This window comes from Ambystoma mexicanum, unplaced genomic scaffold (genome assembly GCF_040938575.1).
Source record: "Ambystoma mexicanum isolate Mex_15411 unplaced genomic scaffold, UKY_AmexF1_1 Mex_scaf57, whole genome shotgun sequence".
Taxonomy (NCBI): Eukaryota; Metazoa; Chordata; class Amphibia; order Caudata; family Ambystomatidae; genus Ambystoma; species Ambystoma mexicanum.
The window spans coordinates 653,549-677,359 of record NW_027182474.1 but is presented as its reverse complement, the minus strand read 5'-3'; the positions used below and the strand labels follow the sequence as shown (position 1 = coordinate 677,359).

At 46.8% G+C, this 23,811-nt stretch overlaps 1 protein-coding gene across 1 annotated transcript in view; it reads left to right on the top strand.

Annotated features, from left to right (window-relative positions):
- LOC138562528 (extracellular calcium-sensing receptor-like) overlaps nucleotides 1-23,601 on the top strand; it is a 108,052-nt gene extending 84,451 nt beyond the window's left edge. Inside the window, exons 6-7 of the mRNA XM_069642774.1 lie at nucleotides 15,718-15,841; nucleotides 22,126-23,601. Coding sequence (XP_069498875.1) covers nucleotides 15,718-15,841; nucleotides 22,126-23,048 — 1,047 coding nt within the window. The 3' untranslated portion in view covers nucleotides 23,049-23,601. The remainder of the gene's footprint in view (nucleotides 1-15,717; nucleotides 15,842-22,125) is intronic.
- Nucleotides 23,602-23,811: the final 210 nt, after the last annotated feature.

Genomic DNA, 23,811 nt, shown 5'->3' with positions numbered 1-23,811 from the left:
GTAAACCTCCTGTGGAGAGTTGGGAGTCCAGAAGGTAAGCCTCCTGTAGAGAGTTGGGTGTCCAGAAGTAAGCCTCCTGTGGAGAGTTGGGAGTCCAGAAGTTAAGCTTCCTGTGAAGAGTTGGGAGTCCAGAAGTTAAGCCTCCTGTGGAGAGTTGGGAGTCCAGAAGGTAAGCCTCCTGTGGAGAGTTGGGAGTCCAGGAGGTAAGTCTCCTGTGGAGAGTTGGGAGTCCAGAAGGTAAGCCTCCTGCGGACAGTTGGGAGTCCAGAAGTAAGCCTTCTGTAGAGAGTTGGGAGTCCAGACGTTAAAATTCCTGTGGAGAGTTGGGAGTCCAGAAGGTAAGCTTCCTGTGGAGAGTTGGGAGTCCAGAAGTTAAGCCTCTTGTGGAGAGTTGGGAGTCCAGAATGTAAGCCTCCTGTGGAGAGTTGGGAGTCCAGGAGGCTGTGAGTCCAGAATGTAAACCTCCTGTGGAGAGTTGGGAGTCCAGAAGGTAAGCCTCCTGTGGAGAGTTGGGAGTCAAGATGTTAAGCCTCCTGTGGAGAGTTGGGAGTCCAGAAAGTAATCCTCCTGTGGAGAGTTGGGAGTCCAGATGTAAGCCTCCTGGGGAGAGTTGGGAGTCCAGAAGGTAAGCCTCCAGTGGAGAGTTGGGAGTCCAGAAGGTAGGCCTCATGTGGAGAGTTGGGAGTCCAGAAGGTAAGTCTCCTGTGGATAGTTGGGAGTCCAGAAGGTAAGCATCCTGTGGAGAGTTGGGAGTTCAGAAGGTAAGCCTCCAGTGGAGAGTTGGGAGTCCAGAAGGTAAGCCTCCTGTGGCGAGTAGGGAGTCCAGAAGTTAAGCCTCCTGTGGAGAGTTGGGAGTCCAAAAGGTAAGTCTCCTGTGGAGAGTTGGGAGTCCAGAAGGTAAGTCTCCTGTGGAGAGTTGGGAGTCCAGAAGGTAAGCCTCCTGCGGACAGTTGGGAGTCCAGAAGTAAGCCTCCTGTAGAGAGTTGGGAGTCCAGAAGTTAAGCTTCCTGTGGAGAGTTGGGAGTCCAGAAGTTAAGCCTCTTGTGGAGAGTTGGGAGTCCAGATGTAAGCCTCCTCTGGAGAGTTGGGAGTCCAGAAGGTAAGCCTCCGTGGAGCGTTGGGAGTCCAGAAGGTAGGCCTCCTGTAGAGAGTTGGGAGTCTAGAAGGTAGGCCTCATGTGGAGAGTTGGGAGTCCAGAAGGTAAGCCTCCTGTGGATAGTTGGGAGTCCAGAAGGTAAGCATCCTGTGGAGAGTTGGGAGTCCAGAAAGAAAGCCTCCTGTGGAGAGTTGGGAGTCCAGAAGGTAAGCCTCCTGTGGAGAGTTGGGAGTCCAGAAGTTAAGCTTCCTGTGAAGAGTTGGGAGTCCAGAAGTTAAGCCTCCTGTGGAGAGTTGGGAGTCCAGAAGGTAAGCCTCCTGTGGAGAGTTGGGCGTCCAGAAGTTAAGGCTCCTGTGGAGAGTTGGGAGTCCAGAAGGTAAGCCTCCTGTGGAGAGTTGGGAGTCCAGAAGGTAAGCCTCCTGGGGATTGTTGGGAGTCCAGAAGGTAAACCTTCTGTGGAGAGTTGGGAGTCCAGAAGGTAAGCTTCCTGTGAAGAGTTGAGAGTCCAGAAGTTAAGCCTCTTGTGGAGAGTTGGGAGTTCAGAAGGTAAGCCTCCTGTGGACAGTTGGGAGTCCAGAAGGTAAGCCTGCTGTGGAGAGTTGGGAGTCTAGAAGTAAGCCTCCTGTGGAGAGTTGGGAGTCCAGAAGGTAAGCTTCCTGTGAAAAGTTGGGAGTCCAGAAATTAAGCCTCCTGTGGAGAGTTGGGAGTCCAAAAGGTAAGTCTCCTGTGGAGAGTTGGGAGTCCAGAAGGTAAGTCTCCTGTGGAGAGTTGGGAGTCCAGAAGGTAAGCCTCCTGCGGACACTTGGGAGTCCAGAAGTAAGCCTCCTGTAGAGAGTTGGGAGTCCAGAAATTAAGCTTCCTGTGGAGAGTTGGGAGTCCAGAAGTTAAGCCTCTTGTGGAGAGTTGGGAGTCCAGATGTAAGCCTCCTCTGGAGAGTTGGGAGTCCAGAAGGTAAGCCTCCGTGGAGCGTTGGGAGTCCAGAAGGTAGGCCTCCTGTAGAGAGTTGGAAGTCCAGAAGGTAGGCCTCATGTGGAGAGTTGGGAGTCCAGAAGGTAAGCCTCCTGTGGATAGTTGGGAGTCCAGAAGGTAAGCATCCTGTGGAGAGTTGGGAGTCCAGAAAGTAAGCCTCCTGTGGAGAGTTGGGAGTCCAGAAGGTAAGTCTCCTGTGGAGAGTTGGGAGTCCAGAAGTTAAGCTTCCTGTGAAGAGTTGGGAGTCCAGAAGTTAAGCCTCCTGTGGAGAGTTGGGAGTCCAGAAGGTAAGCCTCCTGTGGAGAGTTGGGAGTCCAGAAGTTAAGGCTCCTGTGGAGAGTTGGGAGTCCAGAAGGCAAGCCTCCTGTGGAGAGTTCGGAGTCCAGAAGGTAAGCCTCCTGCAGACAGTTGGGAGTCCAGAAGTAAGCCTCCTGTGGAGAGTTGGGAGTCTAGAAGGTAAGCCTCCAGTAAAGAGTTTGGAGTCCAGAAGTTAAGCCTCCTGTGGATAGTTGGGAGTCCAGAAGCTAAGCCTCCTGTGGAGAGTTGGGAGTCCAGAAGGTAAGCCTCCTGGGGATTGTTGGGAGTCCAGAAGGTAAACCTTCTGTGGAGAGTTGGGAGTCCAGAAGGTAAGCTTCCTGTGAAGAGTTGAGAGTCCAGAAGTTAAGCCTCTTGTGGAGAGTTGGGAGTTCAGAAGGTAAGCCTCCTGTGGACAGTTGGGAGTCCAGAAGGTAAGCCTGCTGTGGAGAGTTGGGAGTCTAGAAGTAAGCCTCCTGTGGAGAGTTGGGAGTCCAGAAGGTAAGCTTCCTGTGAAGAGTTGGGAGTCCAGAAGGTAAGCTTCCTGTGAAGAGTTGGGAGTCCAGAAGTTAAGCCTTCCGTGGAGAGTTGGGAGTCCAGAAGTTAAGCTTCTTTTGAAGAGTTGGGAGTCCAGAAGTTAAGCCTCCTGTGAAGAGATGGGAGTCCAGAAGTTAAGCTTCCTGTGAAGAGCTGGGAGTCCAGAGGGTAAGCCTCCCGTGGAGAGTTGGGAGTCCAGAAGGTAAGCCTCCTGTGGAGAGATGGGAGTCCAGAAGTTCAGCTTCCTGTGGACAGTTGGGAGTCCAAAAGGTAAGTCTGCTCTGGAGAGTTGGGAGTCCAGAAGTAAGCTTCCTGTGGAGAGGTGGGAGTCCAGAAAGTAAGCCTCCTGTGGAGAGTTGGGAGTCAAGAAGTAAGCCTCCTGTGGAGAGTTGGGTGTCGAGAAGGTAAACTTCCTTTGGAGAGTTGGGAGTCCAGAAGGTAAGCCTCATGTGGAGAGTTGGGTATCGAGAAGGTAAACTTCCTTTGGAGAGTTGGGAGTCCAGAAGGTAAGCCTCCTGTGGAAAGTTGGGTGTCGAGAAGGTAAACTTCCTTTGGAGAGTTGGGAGTCCAGAAGGTAAGCCTCCTGCGGACAGTTGGGAGTCCAGAAGTAAGCCTCCTGTAGAGAGTTGGGAGTCCAGAAGTTAAGCTTCCTGTGGAGAGTTGGGAGTCCAGAAGTTAAGCCTCTTGTGGAGAGTTGGGAGTCCAGATGTAAGCCTCCTCTGGAGAGTTGGGAGTCCAGAAGGTAAGCCTCCGTGGAGCGTTGGGAGTCCAGAAGGTAGGCCTCCTGTAGAGAGTTGGGAGTCTAGAAGGTAGGCCTCATGTGGAGAGTTGGGAGTCCAGAAGGTAAGCCTCCTGTGGATAGTTGGGAGTCCAGAAGGTAAGCATCCTGTGGAGAGTTGGGAGTCCAGAAAGAAAGCCTCCTGTGGAGAGTTGGGAGTCCAGAAGGTAAGCCTCCTGTGGAGAGTTGGGAGTCCAGAAGTTAAGCTTCCTGTGAAGAGTTGGGAGTCCAGAAGTTAAGCCTCCTGTGGAGAGTTGGGAGTCCAGAAGGTAAGCCTCCTGTGGAGAGTTGGGCGTCCAGAAGTTAAGGCTCCTGTGGAGAGTTGGGAGTCCAGAAGGCAAGCCTCCTGTGGAGAGTTCGGAGTCCAGAAGGTAAGCCTCCTGCAGACAGTTGGGAGTCCAGAAGTAAGCCTCCTGTGGAGAGTTGGGAGTCTAGAAGGTAAGCCTCCAGTAAAGAGTTTGGAGTCCAGAAGTTAAGCCTCCTCTGGATAGTTGGGAATCCAGAAGGTAAGCCTCCTGTGGAGAGTTGGGAGTCCAGAAGGTAAGCCTCCTGGGGATTGTTGGGAGTCCAGAAGGTAAACCTTCTGTGGAGAGTTGGGAGTCCAGAAGGTAAGCTTCCTGTGAAGAGTTGAGAGTCCAGAAGTTAAGCCTCTTGTGGAGAGTTGGGAGTTCAGAAGGTAAGCCTCCTGTGGACAGTTGGGAGTCCAGAAGGTAAGCCTGCTGTGGAGAGTTGGGAGTCTAGAAGTAAGCCTCCTGTGGAGAGTTGGGAGTCCAGAAGGTAAGCTTCCTGTGAAAAGTTGGGAGTCCAGAAATTAAGCCTCCTGTGGAGAGTTGGGAGTCCAAAAGGTAAGTCTCCTGTGGAGAGTTGGGAGTCCAGAAGGTAAGTCTCCTGTGGAGAGTTGGGAGTCCAGAAGGTAAGCCTCCTGCGGACACTTGGGAGTCCAGAAGTAAGCCTCCTGTAGAGAGTTGGGAGTCCAGAAATTAAGCTTCCTGTGGAGAGTTGGGAGTCCAGAAGTTAAGCCTCTTGTGGAGAGTTGGGAGTCCAGATGTAAGCCTCCTCTGGAGAGTTGGGAGTCCAGAAGGTAAGCCTCCGTGGAGCGTTGGGAGTCCAGAAGGTAGGCCTCCTGTAGAGAGTTGGAAGTCCAGAAGGTAGGCCTCATGTGGAGAGTTGGGAGTCCAGAAGGTAAGCCTCCTGTGGATAGTTGGGAGTCCAGAAGGTAAGCATCCTGTGGAGAGTTGGGAGTCCAGAAAGTAAGCCTCCTGTGGAGAGTTGGGAGTCCAGAAGGTAAGTCTCCTGTGGAGAGTTGGGAGTCCAGAAGTTAAGCTTCCTGTGAAGAGTTGGGAGTCCAGAAGTTAAGCCTCCTGTGGAGAGTTGGGAGTCCAGAAGGTAAGCCTCCTGTGGAGAGTTGGGAGTCCAGAAGTTAAGGCTCCTGTGGAGAGTTGGGAGTCCAGAAGGCAAGCCTCCTGTGGAGAGTTCGGAGTCCAGAAGGTAAGCCTCCTGCAGACAGTTGGGAGTCCAGAAGTAAGCCTCCTGTGGAGAGTTGGGAGTCTAGAAGGTAAGCCTCCAGTAAAGAGTTTGGAGTCCAGAAGTTAAGCCTCCTGTGGATAGTTGGGAGTCCAGAAGCTAAGCCTCCTGTGGAGAGTTGGGAGTCCAGAAGGTAAGCCTCCTGGGGATTGTTGGGAGTCCAGAAGGTAAACCTTCTGTGGAGAGTTGGGAGTCCAGAAGGTAAGCTTCCTGTGAAGAGTTGAGAGTCCAGAAGTTAAGCCTCTTGTGGAGAGTTGGGAGTTCAGAAGGTAAGCCTCCTGTGGACAGTTGGGAGTCCAGAAGGTAAGCCTGCTGTGGAGAGTTGGGAGTCTAGAAGTAAGCCTCCTGTGGAGAGTTGGGAGTCCAGAAGGTAAGCTTCCTGTGAAGAGTTGGGAGTCCAGAAGGTAAGCTTCCTGTGAAGAGTTGGGAGTCCAGAAGTTAAGCCTTCCGTGGAGAGTTGGGAGTCCAGAAGTTAAGCTTCTTTTGAAGAGTTGGGAGTCCAGAAGTTAAGCCTCCTGTGAAGAGATGGGAGTCCAGAAGTTAAGCTTCCTGTGAAGAGCTGGGAGTCCAGAGGGTAAGCCTCCCGTGGAGAGTTGGGAGTCCAGAAGGTAAGCCTCCTGTGGAGAGATGGGAGTCCAGAAGTTCAGCTTCCTGTGGACAGTTGGGAGTCCAAAAGGTAAGTCTGCTCTGGAGAGTTGGGAGTCCAGAAGTAAGCTTCCTGTGGAGAGGTGGGAGTCCAGAAAGTAAGCCTCCTGTGGAGAGTTGGGAGTCAAGAAGTAAGCCTCCTGTGGAGAGTTGGGTGTCGAGAAGGTAAACTTCCTTTGGAGAGTTGGGAGTCCAGAAGGTAAGCCTCATGTGGAGAGTTGGGTATCGAGAAGGTAAACTTCCTTTGGAGAGTTGGGAGTCCAGAAGGTAAGCCTCCTGTGGAAAGTTGGGTGTCGAGAAGGTAAACTTCCTTTGGAGAGTTGGGAGTCCAGAAGGTAAGCCTCCTGCGGACAGTTGGGAGTCCAGAAGTAAGCCTCCTGTAGAGAGTTGGGAGTCCAGAAGTTAAGCTTCCTGTGGAGAGTTGGGAGTCCAGAAGTTAAGCCTCTTGTGGAGAGTTGGGAGTCCAGATGTAAGCCTCCTCTGGAGAGTTGGGAGTCCAGAAGGTAAGCCTCCGTGGAGCGTTGGGAGTCCAGAAGGTAGGCCTCCTGTAGAGAGTTGGGAGTCTAGAAGGTAGGCCTCATGTGGAGAGTTGGGAGTCCAGAAGGTAAGCCTCCTGTGGATAGTTGGGAGTCCAGAAGGTAAGCATCCTGTGGAGAGTTGGGAGTCCAGAAAGAAAGCCTCCTGTGGAGAGTTGGGAGTCCAGAAGGTAAGCCTCCTGTGGAGAGTTGGGAGTCCAGAAGTTAAGCTTCCTGTGAAGAGTTGGGAGTCCAGAAGTTAAGCCTCCTGTGGAGAGTTGGGAGTCCAGAAGGTAAGCCTCCTGTGGAGAGTTGGGCGTCCAGAAGTTAAGGCTCCTGTGGAGAGTTGGGAGTCCAGAAGGCAAGCCTCCTGTGGAGAGTTCGGAGTCCAGAAGGTAAGCCTCCTGCAGACAGTTGGGAGTCCAGAAGTAAGCCTCCTGTGGAGAGTTGGGAGTCTAGAAGGTAAGCCTCCAGTAAAGAGTTTGGAGTCCAGAAGTTAAGCCTCCTCTGGATAGTTGGGAATCCAGAAGGTAAGCCTCCTGTGGAGAGTTGGGAGTCCAGAAGGTAAGCCTCCTGGGGATTGTTGGGAGTCCAGAAGGTAAACCTTCTGTGGAGAGTTGGGAGTCCAGAAGGTAAGCTTCCTGTGAAGAGTTGAGAGTCCAGAAGTTAAGCCTCTTGTGGAGAGTTGGGAGTTCAGAAGGTAAGCCTCCTGTGGACAGTTGGGAGTCCAGAAGGTAAGCCTGCTGTGGAGAGTTGGGAGTCTAGAAGTAAGCCTCCTGTGGAGAGTTGGGAGTCCAGAAGGTAAGCTTCCTGTGAAAAGTTGGGAGTCCAGAAATTAAGCCTCCTGTGGAGAGTTGGGAGTCCAAAAGGTAAGTCTCCTGTGGAGAGTTGGGAGTCCAGAAGGTAAGTCTCCTGTGGAGAGTTGGGAGTCCAGAAGGTAAGCCTCCTGCGGACACTTGGGAGTCCAGAAGTAAGCCTCCTGTAGAGAGTTGGGAGTCCAGAAATTAAGCTTCCTGTGGAGAGTTGGGAGTCCAGAAGTTAAGCCTCTTGTGGAGAGTTGGGAGTCCAGATGTAAGCCTCCTCTGGAGAGTTGGGAGTCCAGAAGGTAAGCCTCCGTGGAGCGTTGGGAGTCCAGAAGGTAGGCCTCCTGTAGAGAGTTGGAAGTCCAGAAGGTAGGCCTCATGTGGAGAGTTGGGAGTCCAGAAGGTAAGCCTCCTGTGGATAGTTGGGAGTCCAGAAGGTAAGCATCCTGTGGAGAGTTGGGAGTCCAGAAAGTAAGCCTCCTGTGGAGAGTTGGGAGTCCAGAAGGTAAGTCTCCTGTGGAGAGTTGGGAGTCCAGAAGTTAAGCTTCCTGTGAAGAGTTGGGAGTCCAGAAGTTAAGCCTCCTGTGGAGAGTTGGGAGTCCAGAAGGTAAGCCTCCTGTGGAGAGTTGGGAGTCCAGAAGTTAAGGCTCCTGTGGAGAGTTGGGAGTCCAGAAGGCAAGCCTCCTGTGGAGAGTTCGGAGTCCAGAAGGTAAGCCTCCTGCAGACAGTTGGGAGTCCAGAAGTAAGCCTCCTGTGGAGAGTTGGGAGTCTAGAAGGTAAGCCTCCAGTAAAGAGTTTGGAGTCCAGAAGTTAAGCCTCCTGTGGATAGTTGGGAGTCCAGAAGCTAAGCCTCCTGTGGAGAGTTGGGAGTCCAGAAGGTAAGCCTCCTGGGGATTGTTGGGAGTCCAGAAGGTAAACCTTCTGTGGAGAGTTGGGAGTCCAGAAGGTAAGCTTCCTGTGAAGAGTTGAGAGTCCAGAAGTTAAGCCTCTTGTGGAGAGTTGGGAGTTCAGAAGGTAAGCCTCCTGTGGACAGTTGGGAGTCCAGAAGGTAAGCCTGCTGTGGAGAGTTGGGAGTCTAGAAGTAAGCCTCCTGTGGAGAGTTGGGAGTCCAGAAGGTAAGCTTCCTGTGAAGAGTTGGGAGTCCAGAAGGTAAGCTTCCTGTGAAGAGTTGGGAGTCCAGAAGTTAAGCCTTCCGTGGAGAGTTGGGAGTCCAGAAGTTAAGCTTCTTTTGAAGAGTTGGGAGTCCAGAAGTTAAGCCTCCTGTGAAGAGATGGGAGTCCAGAAGTTAAGCTTCCTGTGAAGAGCTGGGAGTCCAGAGGGTAAGCCTCCCGTGGAGAGTTGGGAGTCCAGAAGGTAAGCCTCCTGTGGAGAGATGGGAGTCCAGAAGTTCAGCTTCCTGTGGACAGTTGGGAGTCCAAAAGGTAAGTCTGCTCTGGAGAGTTGGGAGTCCAGAAGTAAGCTTCCTGTGGAGAGGTGGGAGTCCAGAAAGTAAGCCTCCTGTGGAGAGTTGGGAGTCAAGAAGTAAGCCTCCTGTGGAGAGTTGGGTGTCGAGAAGGTAAACTTCCTTTGGAGAGTTGGGAGTCCAGAAGGTAAGCCTCATGTGGAGAGTTGGGTGTCGAGAAGGTAAACTTCCTTTGGAGAGTTGGGAGTCCAGAAGGTAAGCCTCCTGTGGAAAGTTGGGTGTCGAGAAGGTAAACTTCCTTTGGAGAGTTGGGAGTCCAGAAGGTAAGCCTCCTATAATAAAAAATACATGGAGTAACCACTCTATGTTAACGGTTGACTTTGGGGTCTCCCCCTGTATGATTACCCAAAGTGCTTTAAGAAATTTGAAGGTGAACGCAGAAAGTAATAGAATTTGTTTGTCACCAAAACTGATTCGTTCCTTGAATAGCACTCTTACAGAGACTATAAAAAGGACAACATATGAATGGAAGCTGTCTACAGTGTTGATGAAGTTCTAGCAATAAAGAAAAGGTAGATGCGTTGGGATATTAAGGAAATTATGTCTTCAAGCAGCATTTTAGTTAAGAAACTGGAGCAGAGGAATCAGGTAAAATTAGTTTATAGCAAATTTTGTAAAGGCCATCGAGCAAATCCTTTGCAGAAAGATGCTGAGCTTATTGGGCAGAATGGATTCTGGTGCCTTCTGGGAAATCACCAATGCCCAAGCGGGTGTCGCTCCTACAGCACAGTTAAATGCAATTCCAGAGGCTATGTGGGTCACACATTTTGAAGAACTTCATGCATGTTGAGATTAATTTTTAGTTGGAAGTCAGGAGAGCTTGCTAAAATTGCAGGGTGGATGGAAACTGGAAATGGACACTGATCTGGTATTCGATTTGATAAGGTATAGTAAGCCCTTTGGGGCTCCCGTCCCAAAGGTTTGAGCAACAATATTCTGAAGGGTGATCCTTTGCTATGGACACTTATCTTCATTTTTCTTTTTAAAGACGTGGTAGCAAGTGTCCGATTTCCTGAGTCTTGGCGGACGGCTCTGGTGGTACAAATATTTAAAAGGGGCGCAAGGGCCGACCCTAAGAATTATCATCTCATCACTTTGCTTGATATTGACAATAAAGTCTTTACGTCCCTTTTCTCCTTTTATTAACACATTTGTTGGAGTGGGCGCAGTCCGTCGGGAGATTAAATTGCAAACTGGTTTTCGGAAGGTACACTCAAACAATGTAAATGGTCTGGTGGTTAGAGCAATCCAAGAACAAAGTTGGGCAGATCATTTAAGCTGTACTTATGCCATCTCAGTAGACCTATCAGAGGCCTTCAACAGAGTGGATCAAGACAGATTGTGGTGAAAACTAGCAATTGGTTTACATGAAGGGTCAGTAGTCAAACTTTGGCTAAATAAAGATGGCAATTTGTCACATAATATCAATATGGAATCAGGCCTCAGGCCAGGTTGCGTCCTGGTTCCCTGCCTTTTTAACTTATATGCATCTGATGTAGGTGATTTTAAAAAATACTGCGTTTTATATCTCCTAAACTGAGTACCTTGAGACTTATGCTGAGGACTTTTTCATTTTGTTTATAAAACTATGATAGGTCTCGTGAGAAACCGGAGGGTATTCTCACTCCTACTCCACTTGGGTCCTCTGCGCAGGTGGCTAGCAAAAGGCTATCGCTCTTGGATCCTGACCCTGGGGTTAGAGAAGCGAGGGAGGACCACCTGGGTGGAGGGTCCTTGAGGATTGGGAGTGGGGTGTCCTTGGGCAAGACATGGTATCCTCCTTTTCCTGTTGACAACCAACCTAACGCTCCCCCAACCTTTATGGGCTGTTATAAGCAGTTCCCCTCATTTTTCCACATGTAACATTTGCCAGTACTGTGACGAAGAAGAGACCCCTTAGAGCAGTGAAGATTACACCTTTCCACCACTTTGATACTGGGACAAAGAAGATGCCTGCTACGAGCTGTGAGTGTCAAGCATGTCCATATAATTGTGTTCAGGCAGGGCTAAGGGGACATCCACACTTGCAGCCTGTCCAGGGGGTGCAGGTGTATAAAAGGAAATCAGCCAGACAGGAAGGAGAGCGAAAGGGGAAGCAGCAGAAGGCCCTTATGAGGAGGCAGCCATGATGCGACCAGAGACAGAGCCAGGACACTGGCAATCATCCCGTAGGACTTGTGGGACCCAAAACGAGTAGGTTGTATGTTTTCCCCAGGTCTGAGAGCCTCCCTCTCAAGGTGCAAGTAGCATGAGCTGCTGAGGAGAAGCCTGGTGTTGTAAGGATGCCGCCCGCATCAAGGAAGCAGCCTTGGAGCCGGCGTGCAGAGAGAGAAGCACACGGCAGGCTGGTTTCTCAACTTCAGGAGTTCAGAGGAACTGCTCGGAAGACTTGTGAAAGGCTGGCAAGTGTCGGGAGGGCATTTAAGCACCAGGACCCTCCAGAAGGACTGCAAGCTAATAGCAGCCAATGTATTGAATACCGAACAAAAATGGAAACTTAACTTTGACACAAATATGTGCATATTAAATACCGAACTAAGTGGAAACTTAACCTTGAAGGAATTAAGTGCATTTAAAACATGTTGCATACCGAACTAAATGAAAACTTAACCTTGAAGCAAATGAGTGCATATTAAATTAAAAACCCGAATGAGGGCTTAAAATTAAGCAACACCAGTGCACATTGAATATTGAACAATACTAAATATATGTTGCACACGTTTTGAACCTAAAACCTGAAGGTAAGTACATCAAAGGTTAAAGGGAGCCACACAGTGAACTTTAATGATTAATTGCAGTGGGGCTTGGCCACAACTTGGCAGGAGGCGTGCGACATGTGGTGGCAGGGCCACAATGCTATTAAGGAGAAACCAACAGAGTGCGAGACTACACATACGCCCAGAGGCCGACCAAAAGAACTAAGTGAAGGTGACTTGCTGCACAGGAGCAAGTGCCAAGGAACCTGTGTGTGTGTGCGGAGGAGTCCCAGGGCCCTGTTTGCATGACCTATAATGGGTGGACCATGCAGTCTAACAACTATGCCTAGACCAGAGAGGCCTGAACGGTGAAATATAAGCACCCAGAGCAACAGCCTAATTAAACCACTGCATATGGACTGGTAAAGCTAGCCAGAAGGGGGGTCAGGGTGGCCTAGTGTTGAGACTTTTTGGAAAGACTGCAGCAAGTATAAGTGGCAGAGATGAAGTCTTGGGGAAGGAAACCCTGAGACTCAAAGGGACTGCACTTGGTGTTTTGAGAACCATAGTTAAGACCTCTTTTGTTTTGAACTATGTTACTTTGAACTGTGTTGCTTGAAACTAGTAGAAGGGAATCCCAAGAAGTGATTTTGAACTACAACACTCTCAACTGGAGAAAGGTAATTGTGAGCTTTTTTCATGGTACTTTCTTGTGCTTGGGGATGGGGCAGTTGAAGGAAATCTGTGAGCTGAAGGGAGCTCAGAACCTTGAGTTCCACACTGTTTGTTTTGACTTTGATATCCCAACACTTTGTTAAGCTGAAGTGGTGAGGGCAAGGATAGATTTTGGACACAGACAGACTTTCAAGTTGAACTCTTTGACTCAGACTTTCCTTAGTTTTGTTCAGGTATGGAAATCCCACCCTAGTATAGGACACGTTAGGTCATCCCCCATCCTGACATTTAAGTTGATAAATATCTTTTGCTTGGGCTGTAAGTCTGTTGTCTGTGTCTTACTTTGTGATGCCTTCACAGTCTCCAGTGCCTGCCATCTGCTTTTAATGGATATTCAAAATCAAATGGTCTTATAATCAGTTCATTCAAAATGAGAATATTTGAATTCTCAAGGAGGAAAGAATTGTGTTCACCAAAATGGTTTTTGGAAAATATAACTTTGAGTTGGGCTTCAATCATAACCTATTTGGGGTTGCACATATCAGCCCAGCAGGGAAATGGGTTTAGTCTAAAAACATTGATTTTCCTTGAAACTGGCCATGTATTTTTATGAACGTAAAATTATACTGGACATTGTATTTGAGCCGGAATTGTGGACTAACATATCATATCGACAAACTGGAGGTGTCTATTTGGAGGCGAATTCTGAGAGTTCCTAGTGCTGTTCCACTTACAGCGATTCGTTATGAATAGGGGTTATTATCAATTAAGGTTCACATCCAATAGAGATTACTGGCTCTCCTTTACAGACGTATTACTGTACCAAATGTACGTATGTAAACACAGCTTGAACAAGGAGAATTTGAATCCCAAATGGGAAGGGAGGGGGTTTACTGTGTTAATGTCCTGAAAGAGATTCATCAAGACATAGACACCTTGTAAGCCAACCCAGAGAAAGTGAACGCGGCTTTATATGATGGGGCTGGAAAGCTGCTGTCGATCACTTCCCCGGTTATCCCTCACTTTGCCATCTGGCTCATGAGCATAAGAAACCAGCTTTTGCAGCCTCCCCCATATCTGCTCTTATTTCCAAATGGTTCTTTATAGACAACTTCTTCGGCGATTGAGATGGAACTTGTCGCCAACCCGTGAGGTTCGGATAGGAAGGAGAACGATCGGTATTGGAGATGCCAGTTGTCGATTTTGCAAAGATGAAAATATTATTGAAACCACTAAACATCAGTTTTTGGAGTGCTCCACAGTGTCTCTTCAAGGAACGGCATATTTTAGGGAAAGGTAGACCTGGAGAATTTATGGAAATGCTGTTTATGCCCAAAGTCGACAGTGGTGGGAACTGCAGTAGCTGGATTTGTTAATTCACTGAAGTTGGTGCATTTGAAGAATACTGAGGCAGTGATCATGCAGTAATTCTTTTCTGTTTTATTTAAGTTTTATGATGGTGATATATGACACTTTAAGAAGAAAGGAATTGTAGTGGGTTGGTTTAACTGTGCTCGATTGTGGCAATATACGTTTTCAACAGTTATTTACTGTGGGTATAGTTTTATATCTTTTTTCAAAATGTATTTATTGTAGGTATGTATTACTGTTCTTATTTCATCTTATGATGAATTACATTTAATCAGATGAATTCTAAAGGTATGTTTAACCTTATAGAATAAAAAAGGAATAATAATAAAAAAATATTGCTAGCGGTGACCCAGGCAAAATGCCTCCTATGGTTCTGCAGCCTTAGCCAGTTATGGTTATAATGGGCAGATGGTTGGAAGGAATCACACCTGAGATTGGCTGCATTTAGTTTCCCTTGATGTACTCGGCTCACGGAAGGGAGCTGGGGTTCCGCTTCTTTGTTGTAAAGTATAGACAACTGTCTGCAGGAGCAGGCATGCTTGGCAGTACAACTATCTCTAAATATGCAAAGTAGTTATGGGTTAAATAAAGTGAACTTAGAACACAGTGTTCAATGTTAACCATTGAAATCCATAGTTCTCATACGCAGGCTTAACATGAAGCCGGAAAGGCATACGACCCGATGACAAACCTGGATATCCAACTATGCACTCAGTATGTGCAGCGAGCCTCAAACTGGCACAAGACTGCCCGCCTCCCTGCTGCAATTTAGAAAACCTCTGAAGACGCACCTCTTCAGTGATCCATCCTGGGTCCATTCCTAAGCAGTACCCCTTTTTATCCCCTCTCTGTGTTTATCATTTTAACTCTATCCAGACACTTGCGTACGATTACTGGAGCTCCTAGTTGATTCCCAGCTGGTTGGCAGAAACCATCGCAAATGCAGGGCTACTAAACTGTGTTGTGGAATGGAATTACTGTAAGCAGAAAGAATGCTTAGCCCGAAGATCCAGACAGAAGCCAAAGTCCAAGGGGCCTCTAGCAAACACCAGCTTCTCGCTCCCCCATTCCAGTACAGGAGCTTTTCCCGAACCAGAAGGTTTGGTTTTAAGTCCAAGCATGGGAAGAGGGCCTGGAAAAGGCAAGCTAGTGGATACCAAAACATGATCTGACTGCAGAGGAGGGTACACTTCACCGACCGAACCCCTCGCTCAATGATGGTAGAGGTCTAGTAGATGTTCTGTGAGATGTCCCAGAGGATTCAAGTCAAGAACCAGGTCATCCCGCCTTTGGATCTAGCAGATGAGCTGCCACTCCACATCACTAATACATCAGACCTTACTAAGTGGGCAAATACAAGCCCTGTGCTCATTGACCTTCAACGCACGACTTATGGTGCACCTGGAGGTATTGCATTGTATTTGTGTATGTAGTATTTGTGATCATGCCACGCTGCAGTGTCTGTTAATCTTCTTCAGAGCATCGTGCATTTCATATCAGGATGTGACAACGAACAGAAATGATTCATGAAGTCCTCAACAACAGAGAGCAGAACAGTCCTCACTTAAGGAATCTTTGCATAAGAACACCATAGTATTGAAAGAGTTTTTTCTGGCGGTGAAGGGGTAACAATGGGACCACATGCCGGCGATAGTGACTGGAGGACATTCAAGCAGTTTTGCATACGAAGCCTGAGGCCACTACTGATGTATTTACAAATTGCATAGAGTGGTAAGTGGGCAGAATGCAGGAGAGGTGGGTTGGGCAGTTAGTTTGGACAGCAGGTTGGAGACCGAGGGGCAGAAGATAAAAGAGGGGTCGGAGCCAGGGGGCGCTTTCAAAGGTTGGGAGATGGTGAAGATGTGTGGAGGAAAGGGACCATTGCCACCTAGACATATAGTCGCGTGCCAGTGATGCCCGGCTACATTTGGTTTTCCTGCAACCCTTGGGCCGATCCCACTGTCTTTGGCCCCTTCATTGGTGCCGCAGTTGCTACACATGTGCATTCCTTAATGCACGTTTCACTCTTCATCTAATGCAGCCTCTTTCCTTTCTGAATGTGTGCACACCCTCTCCCTCTCATTTTCCATTTTAGGACTTGCATGTTCACTTGTAGCACTCCCATCAGGGGTGGGCTAGGCACCAAATGAGGCCCTGGAATTAAAGTACACATTTTGAACTAGCTGAACCCCTTCCCCATGAGAAAGTCTGGAAATAAGATAGGAAAGATTCCCATGATTCAGAGGCCCCCTGAGAAAACTCCAGAGTTCCCTGTAGGCCAGTCCTCCCCTGACACCCACTCAGTGACATTTTCATGAAAGCTCTCTCTTTTTGCCCTGACCCCACCCTCAGGTGCCACGTTCTGTCTGCAGTGAAAGCTGTCTCCCAGGATACAGGAAGGCTGCCAGAGAGGAGGAGCCCAGGTGCTGTTATGACTGTGTCCCCTGTTCTCTTGGAGAGGTCAGCAATGCAACTGGTATGTCTGTATTCTGTAATCCCTACACTAAGCTTAGCAATACTTTTGAAAGAATGTAATTTTATGAAGCATCAAGTGATGAATTATTGGGTCAAACAGTTCATGATGGAAATGTTCTAGCCTAAATGGTATGTTTTTAATAAATATAATACTGGAACGACTTATCCCCTGTGACTATCTAATGAGTGTCCCTAGGGGACATGGTATACAGGCGCAAAAATTAGAAAGCTGCGCGTAACACATAACATTATATTTTTAAATTTAGATCACCTTGTAAGTTGGATTTTAGAGCTTTTAGGCATGTACACAGAGATTACCTTTTAAGTCTCACATAGAGTTGTGCTCCATTTCATTAAAAAGGCCAAATAATTAATGCACAACAGAAAGTATAAATAGTAGCTCTTATACATGGATGCTTCTGTTTCCTTTACAGAACATATGGATCAGAAAATCCATATGTGTAGAGACCAGGAACATCATTTATTAAGGCACAGAGAGCTTTAAGAAAGTGAGGCTGATTAGCAGACCTACTGAAATTCCGAATAAATCCAGGAGTTTTCCCTAGCAGATGGAAATCCTTCGCAGGCCCTCAGGGTAAGCAACCTTTGGCCAAAATGGTCTTTGAATAACTGCCTTTGGCAACTATTTGTGGGTTGCTATGGGGTGGCAAAAGACTGTTATGGGGCGTGCCACGAGGAAGACAACGATAATCAGTTGGGCACTTTTGATTGCTCAGCATATGTGTATTAAACTGAGGTACAGATTTTGAAAGTCATGCCATCAAAGTAGTCCGGTGGATTCATAATACTATGTTCAGTAGTAATGTACAATTGCAATACTTCATTATAATGTGTTTCCCCATGCCAGACCACCACATGTAGGGTGCATTAAATGAGGCCAGACTGCAGTGTAAGGATGGCAAAGTTTACTGGGCCTTATTGTGAGTTTGGTGGTCATTCTACAGTAATTAGGTCACCAAAGAAATTAAAAGGACTTTGTTATTGGCTATGCCAGCGAGCAATAGGTCCTCTTATGCACTTGGAGCCCTGATTTATAGGCCAGAGTCAATCAAGGGTGCAAAAGGATCAGGCAAGAGAAGAGGAGGCAGCTGAGGCCAGCCTAGTTGGAAGGAGTAGACGGGCAACCAGAAGCAGCCCAGAAAGGCTGCAAAGTAGGAGGGAAGCCCAGAGCCAGGGTTCTCAAGGGTTCTCTTACCCTATGCTTCTGTGCTGAATCTGGGATCCTCTCCTCCTTCTCCACACTCCACCAGGGTTGCTTCTGGACTACTCTGTTTCCTTTGTGTCCCTCCAGTCCAGTGAAGCTTCCCAATGTCCCCCTGGTAAGCCTGATGTTAAGACAGTTTTATAAAGTACAACTAAGGGCTTCAGAAAACCATATCTGAGGTGGTACAACTCCCCACTCTTAGTATAAGGCTGTACCACCTGAGAATATTTGGTAGCCTAGACTGAGCAGCCAGCTTTATCTTAGAAGGGAGAGAGGGCTGTAGGTCAGTACAAAGAAATTGTAGCATACATTTGGTCCAAATAAACACTGAAACACTATGGGCTTGATTCACAAAGAGTTTTCCTATGGGATTGGCCCATTATAAAACGCTTCTGTGAATTAGGCCTTATGTATTGTAAAACAATAAAGGGTTTATTTAAATAGAAGTAGGCCCAGATACATCTTGGGTAAGTAAGTACTATCGCATATCATATATACAAAATTATAAAAACCAACTCAATACTTATGTTACACAAACCAAAGAATAAGCAGTCATGGTGAGTCAAACCTATAACACAGAATGCCATTAAGTTATTCTTGGGGAGTAAAATCACAGTTAGTTACTTTTAGATTACAATAAGGAATGCAAGGGTAGTAGGCTCTTTTGGTCCCAATATACAGTGTTATTCAGTTTAGACACACTTAATTAGGCCAACACTGTTACAAGCCTATATTGCAACAAGTATAACCTTCTTCTATCAAGAATGGAAACAGTTACACACCAATGCTACTTTTTAGAACAAAGTTCAGAGGGAGTAACCTAACTTGTATACTTTCTAGAGTGACCTTAGGTTACTCATGGACAAGTTAGAACCAAGTGAAACTATTTTAGAACTGCCCAATAGCAATTCAGGGAAAGCACAACACCAACTGGTGAGTAATTTACTATGTACTCTTCTAACCACACACAGAGCGACTTCAGTCAGGCCAGTAAGAGCACTTATTTCAATTAAGTCAAGGCCAGTAAGTAACTGATTATACTTTTCAGAGGGGCTACAAGTAACTAAAAGCCCAGTATTAACTCTAAGACTGTTTTAGCTCTGCATAAGGCAGATACAGGGAAGCAAATCCCAATGGTTCACTTTAGGAAAAACACACAGTTATGCAAGGTAGCTAAACCCTATTGGTAAGCTCTACACTCATTCAGTTATGAATAATAAAACAGTACCAATAGTTTTACTTTTAAGATGAGTGGAACACTATTCAAAGTAAGTAACGCAAGTCATATACTTATTAAAGGACCAAAAAGCAAATTAAAGAAAGGTGAGTATAAACTTCAGGACACTTTGTAACATATTCTAATGCTGATATACAGTCCACCCTGACTTCTTTAGCAAGTAAGTACTTTTCAAACGTGTTATATTTTCCAGACAGAAGCCTTATCATCAAAGCTCTTTCCTAATTGTAGAGCATACGTGTTCTCAGTGGCAGAAGAGGGGCCCTAGTGGTCTAGGAGCCAGCTGTAGGTAGGTCAGGATAGGGTTCAGTTGCAGGAAAGTCATAATTCCAGAGGATATCTCTTCAGACAAGTAAGTATTCACAAGTTAGTTGAAAGTGTTCAGGGACTTCACAGAAGGCTCCCTAGTTGTGTTCCAGCATTAGGACTGGGTGAATGGTATGGGAAACTCCCAAACACTCGAATCAGCCACTCAGCCTCACAGGATTCACACAGGACTTAAGGTAAGTAGTACCCAAGCCCACACAGTACCTCAGCAGAAAGAGCTTCTGGGTGGATGCCTTCAGGATGCAGCAGCACATGATCCGGTCCTTGGGTTCTTGGTGTGCAGACTGAAAACATGAACACTGAAGAAAATTGGCAGCAGCCATCAAAGGGAAGGCTTTCACCAAAGGATACTTTACAGTTTATCACAGCTCTGTGCATTTGACGCTCTTTTACAGGTACCTGATGAAGACTGAATATCGCCAGTCAGATTCTCTTCAATCTCTTGGTCCTGCACTCGGGTAAGGAGATTTAAGTGATTCAATTTGTGTCTCTGGAGGTCCAGCAGGAGTCCACCAAAGTTTCAGCAGGATTTGGACTTTAGAAGACCATGCACTGCACTCAGGCTTGAGGTTGCCTGGTACTGACGTTTTGCAACCCAGCATGGTTACAGTACATTGAGGGATCAGTCTTTTTCAGGTACGCTTAAGACTAGTGGATCACACTAGCCTATGGGTTGGAGTCATTGTTTTGGGGACCCCCAAGACGATGGGAAGGAAGACTTACTTCAGCCTTCGGTTACACAGCAGACTCTCTAGTCGCTGGAAATAGTCACAGCCGTTGTTTCCTCATCTTCCTCTTTAGATTATGTTCCAGTGCTCGATTTGTCAGCAGTTTCCATGACAGAGAATGTATCAGCAACTACAGCACAACGTCTGCAAACTCTCCCTGCAGTTACAGAAAGGGGTGGTCTGGCTGTCCGATCGGGACAGCCAGCTCCCCAGTGGGAACTGGTTCCTTTCTGGCAAGGTGAAAGACAAAGGGCTGCAGAGTTTTGGACTCCTCCCTCGCTTCCTGCCTTCTTAGACACTCTTGAGCCTCAGTGGGGAATACAAAGGATTCCTGCCAAAGACAAAACTTATACCAAGATCTGTCCCACCTACAATGGCAGAAGATGCCCTGAGAGGCAACAAGCAATTGAGAAATTGTGAAAAAGGAGGAGCCCATCATTCGAGCAGAATGGAGACCCTCCTGTGCATTACTGCGACTGATTTGACAGCCTGCGAGTCATATTGAAGTAGTTTCACCGCCAGCAGCCATACAAGTTAACTTGTAAATGTAACAAACATTTTACCAGGTAAGTGAGAAAAGGGATACAGTGGGGCTCATTACAAGTTTGGCGGTAGCCTTGCCGGTAGAACCGACAGGCTGCCGCCAAATGTGCAATTTTTCCAGTGCCCGCAAATGGGCAATTATCGGGTCATTACAGCCCTGCCGGACCCAGTAATTACCCCTTTGCGGGTGCCGGAAAAAAGATGCTCCCCATTCCCATTCCGCCCCGTAGGGAATGGGGATAGGGAGGTCGAATGCACCGGCACCATTTATAACGGTGCCGGTGCATCCAACAGGCTGTGTTCGCGGGTGCCTTTCTGCCTGCCAGGTCCGCAAAAATGCACCCGCGAGCACAACTCGTAGTTTGCCGGTCTAATGAGGCCCAGTGTATCTCCCCAGCAATCCACATAAGGTGGGGTGTGCTGGCTCACTATATAAAATGTTAAGGGGATAGCAATCCCACTTTGCCTCTTGGGAACAGTACTTCACCCAAGATATAATAAGAGAAATTACAAAGGGAAGCCCAAAGGGGCACCCAGCCTAAGCCCAAAAGTTATAGGGAACTATAAATTCAAACACACACTATGGGGAGACATAAAAAGGTCACCCATAAAAAGAGTAAAAGGCTGGGTGAGAGGGGACAAAGATTCCCACTCACCTAGGGACAAGGCAAAATAATGACCAAACTCAAGCAAAAGATTCTGGGGTTGACACAGGTCAAGAAGATTATTCACATTTATGAAACTCTTGCCTGATGCCTGGTATTGTCCTATTATTATTATTATCATTATTATTATTATTATTACAGTATATAGGGGCAAGAACATGGTGGAGGGTGAGGGTGGTCAATTTGTCAACATGGGACCTACAAGCAACTAGAGGAGGAAACAGTGGGGGTCGGATCACCCGGTCTCGGTTGGGTGGGGAGTGGAGGATATTTGGACCTACGCGTTTGGGAGGAACCATTCCTTGAAGCGGAGGGTCTTAAGACCCTTCCTGAACTGTAGGAGGGAGGGGGCCAGACTAATGTTGACGGGAGGAGGTTCCAGATTCTTGGAGAGTAGACAGAGAAGGCCTGTCTTCTGGCTATTTTCTTCTTGCACCGGCAGGGTTCAAGTCTGCAAATGTCCTTACTTCATGTGGATTATTCATAGGCCTCCGGAGCTGCTAAGTTTCTCAGTAAGGTAGCTTGTGGATCTCAGGGTGACAGTCCTGTAGATGATGCAGCAGGATTTGCACATGATACAGGCTTGCAGCAGGAGTCAGTGCAGTTCAATGGGGGTCTGGTGAAGTGGTCAAATTTGTGAAGATCTTTGATGAGTCATACTGCAGCATTCAGGACACATCTCAAGGGTGTCAGGTTCTTGCCTGATGGCCTTCCAAATGGAGTTTTAACCATCCAGGTGGGAGCAGACCAGAGCTTGGACAGCAGATCGGAAGTATTTTCTGGGATGAAGCACTTGATTTTCCACAGATGCGAAAGTTACTACCAAGCTGTTTGTGTCTTTCTTGCTAAATTGTCTGTCGATGCTGAACCCCAGGGACTTGGCACAGGTAGCCAGCCGAGGTCTGAAGCCCTCGAGGTGCATAGACGAAAGCCAGATCTGGATGTCAGTGTATTCAGTGTTGTCAATCATCAGACGGAATCCAGTTTTGGTGGGGTTGAGCTTTAAGTAGGTACCAGACGTCTATGATTGGATCAAAGAGCAGGTCTTGAACATTTGTTTGTCTTTGATGGAGGATCTCTTGAGGCAGACCCTCATTATTCATTTGTTATTGCCACACTTTTTTGTGTTTCTATAATTTGATTAAAGCACCCAACAATGGAATGTCTACAGTTATGCTTTGTTCTTTATTAAAATAGGCTTTCTGCTATTATCATTAAATGCAAATGGTACAGTATTTTCTTAATCCTAAATTATTTCTTGTTGCTAGTTATGATCCAAAACCTTTCCAAATCTCAAGTGTTTGGACCTGTGCAATTAATTAATACAATAAATGTTTACATTTCCCTCATTATTGGAGCAGGCAGAGTAACTCATTGATACCGCAAGTTATCTATTTTGCAACTAAATCAAGAAGATTTGCATTTACCTACTAATCATTATTTGTTTCTCCTGCAATTGTTAAATGCACTCTGCTGTTTTTAAATACTTGAAATAAGTGTCTACCAATACTGCATATTTGTGTATTGTTTAGATTCTAAACCATATCAATTCTTTTTCAGATTCCATTGAATGCCTCAAATGCCCTGATGATCACTGGTCCAATGAGAGGCGTGATCAATGCATCCCAAAATCAATTGAGTTCCTTTCCTTTGAAGAGCCACTGGGTCTAACTCTGACCATGTCTGCTTCCACCATGACTTTGTTGACTGCTTCGGTCATGTGTGTCTTCATCAAGTTTCGTGACACTCCCATTGTAAAAGCAAACAACCTTGGGCTGAGTTACCTTCTCCTCCTCTCCCTCATGCTATGCTTCCTCTGCTCCTTCATCTTTGTTGGTTGTCCTCAGAAGATCACCTGCGTGCTCCGGCAGACAGTGTTTGGGATCGTTTTTTCCATCAGTATTTCTGCTGTGCTGGCAAAGACTGTTGTGGTTGTCATTGCCTTCAGGGCACGGAATCCTGGTAGCCGGGCAAGAAAGTGGTTGGGATCAAAGACACCAAAGAGTATTGTTGCCTTCTGTTCACTGGTACAAGTTGCTATCTATCTTGCTTGGTGTTTCACATATTCTCCATTTCCAGAAGTAAATATGAAATCCAATACAGAGAAAATCATCATTGAATGTAATGAGGGAGACACCATCTTCCTCTACTGCATGCTGGGATACATGGGCGTCCTCGCCACCATCAGCTTCATCGTGGCCTTCCTCTCCAGGAATCTCCCTGGAAGCTTCAACGAGGCCAAGCTGATCACCTTCAGTATGCTGGTGTTTGTCAGTGTTTGGATCGCCTTCATCCCAGCGTACCTGAGCACACGCGGGAAGTACATGGTGGCTGCGGAGGTGTTTGCCATTCTGTGTTCTAGTGCTGGACTTCTTGGTTGCATATTCTTTCCAAAGTGTTATATTATACTGATTAGGCCTGACAGGAACACCAGAGAACAGCTGACAGGCAAAGTTAAATTGGTAATTAAAAAAACCGAATGAAAACCAGCAAGGTATAATTGAGTTAAACTTAAAGGGGTAATGTGCCTGAATAGTTATGTTTGCTTGTTTGTTCTTATGAGTACCATGAGCAAACCTCAGGTTAGATAGATGTGGAGAGAATGTATAGTATACATTCACACTATCCCACCTTCCAGAACACCCCAGCTCTGCTATTAATAAACAGATGTGAGTCAGAGACTCTCTAAAGGACAGGTGAATCTGATTTGGTAGCTTTGGTTGAGCTCAAGGCTTTACCAGCAATGACCTCTGCAGGATTCAGGAAACAACAAGAATGACGCAGACCTGTCCAGACAAAGGTAGGAGTATGAAATCAATGCAAGTACATTAGACAAATAGCATTAGTCTGTATCAATGATGATTACCAGCAAATAAATCTCCATCCACTAAAAAAAAATGTGGTTGAACCAATCGAATGTTATAAAACATTGGTTGTTAATTTCCCAATTTACAAAGGCAAGGTTAAATCATAAGATGTATTTATGGATTTGTTTATTAAGTTATAAATGGTAATTCTTTAAAAGTGCATAGAAATCATAGCACCAGATTAAGCTATAGGACTGAAGCTCAGCTACTGTGTCCAGTACAGGAAGCAGCTAAACAATGCAAGATTGTTTTAAACTTTATCTTGCAAAATTGCTTAGAAAACTCCTCAAAGTTTACAAAAGACAAGCCTACAGAATCGAAACGTAGGTCCTGCAGATCAGGAAGCAAATCAAGAGATATGACATGTCCCAAAATTCTG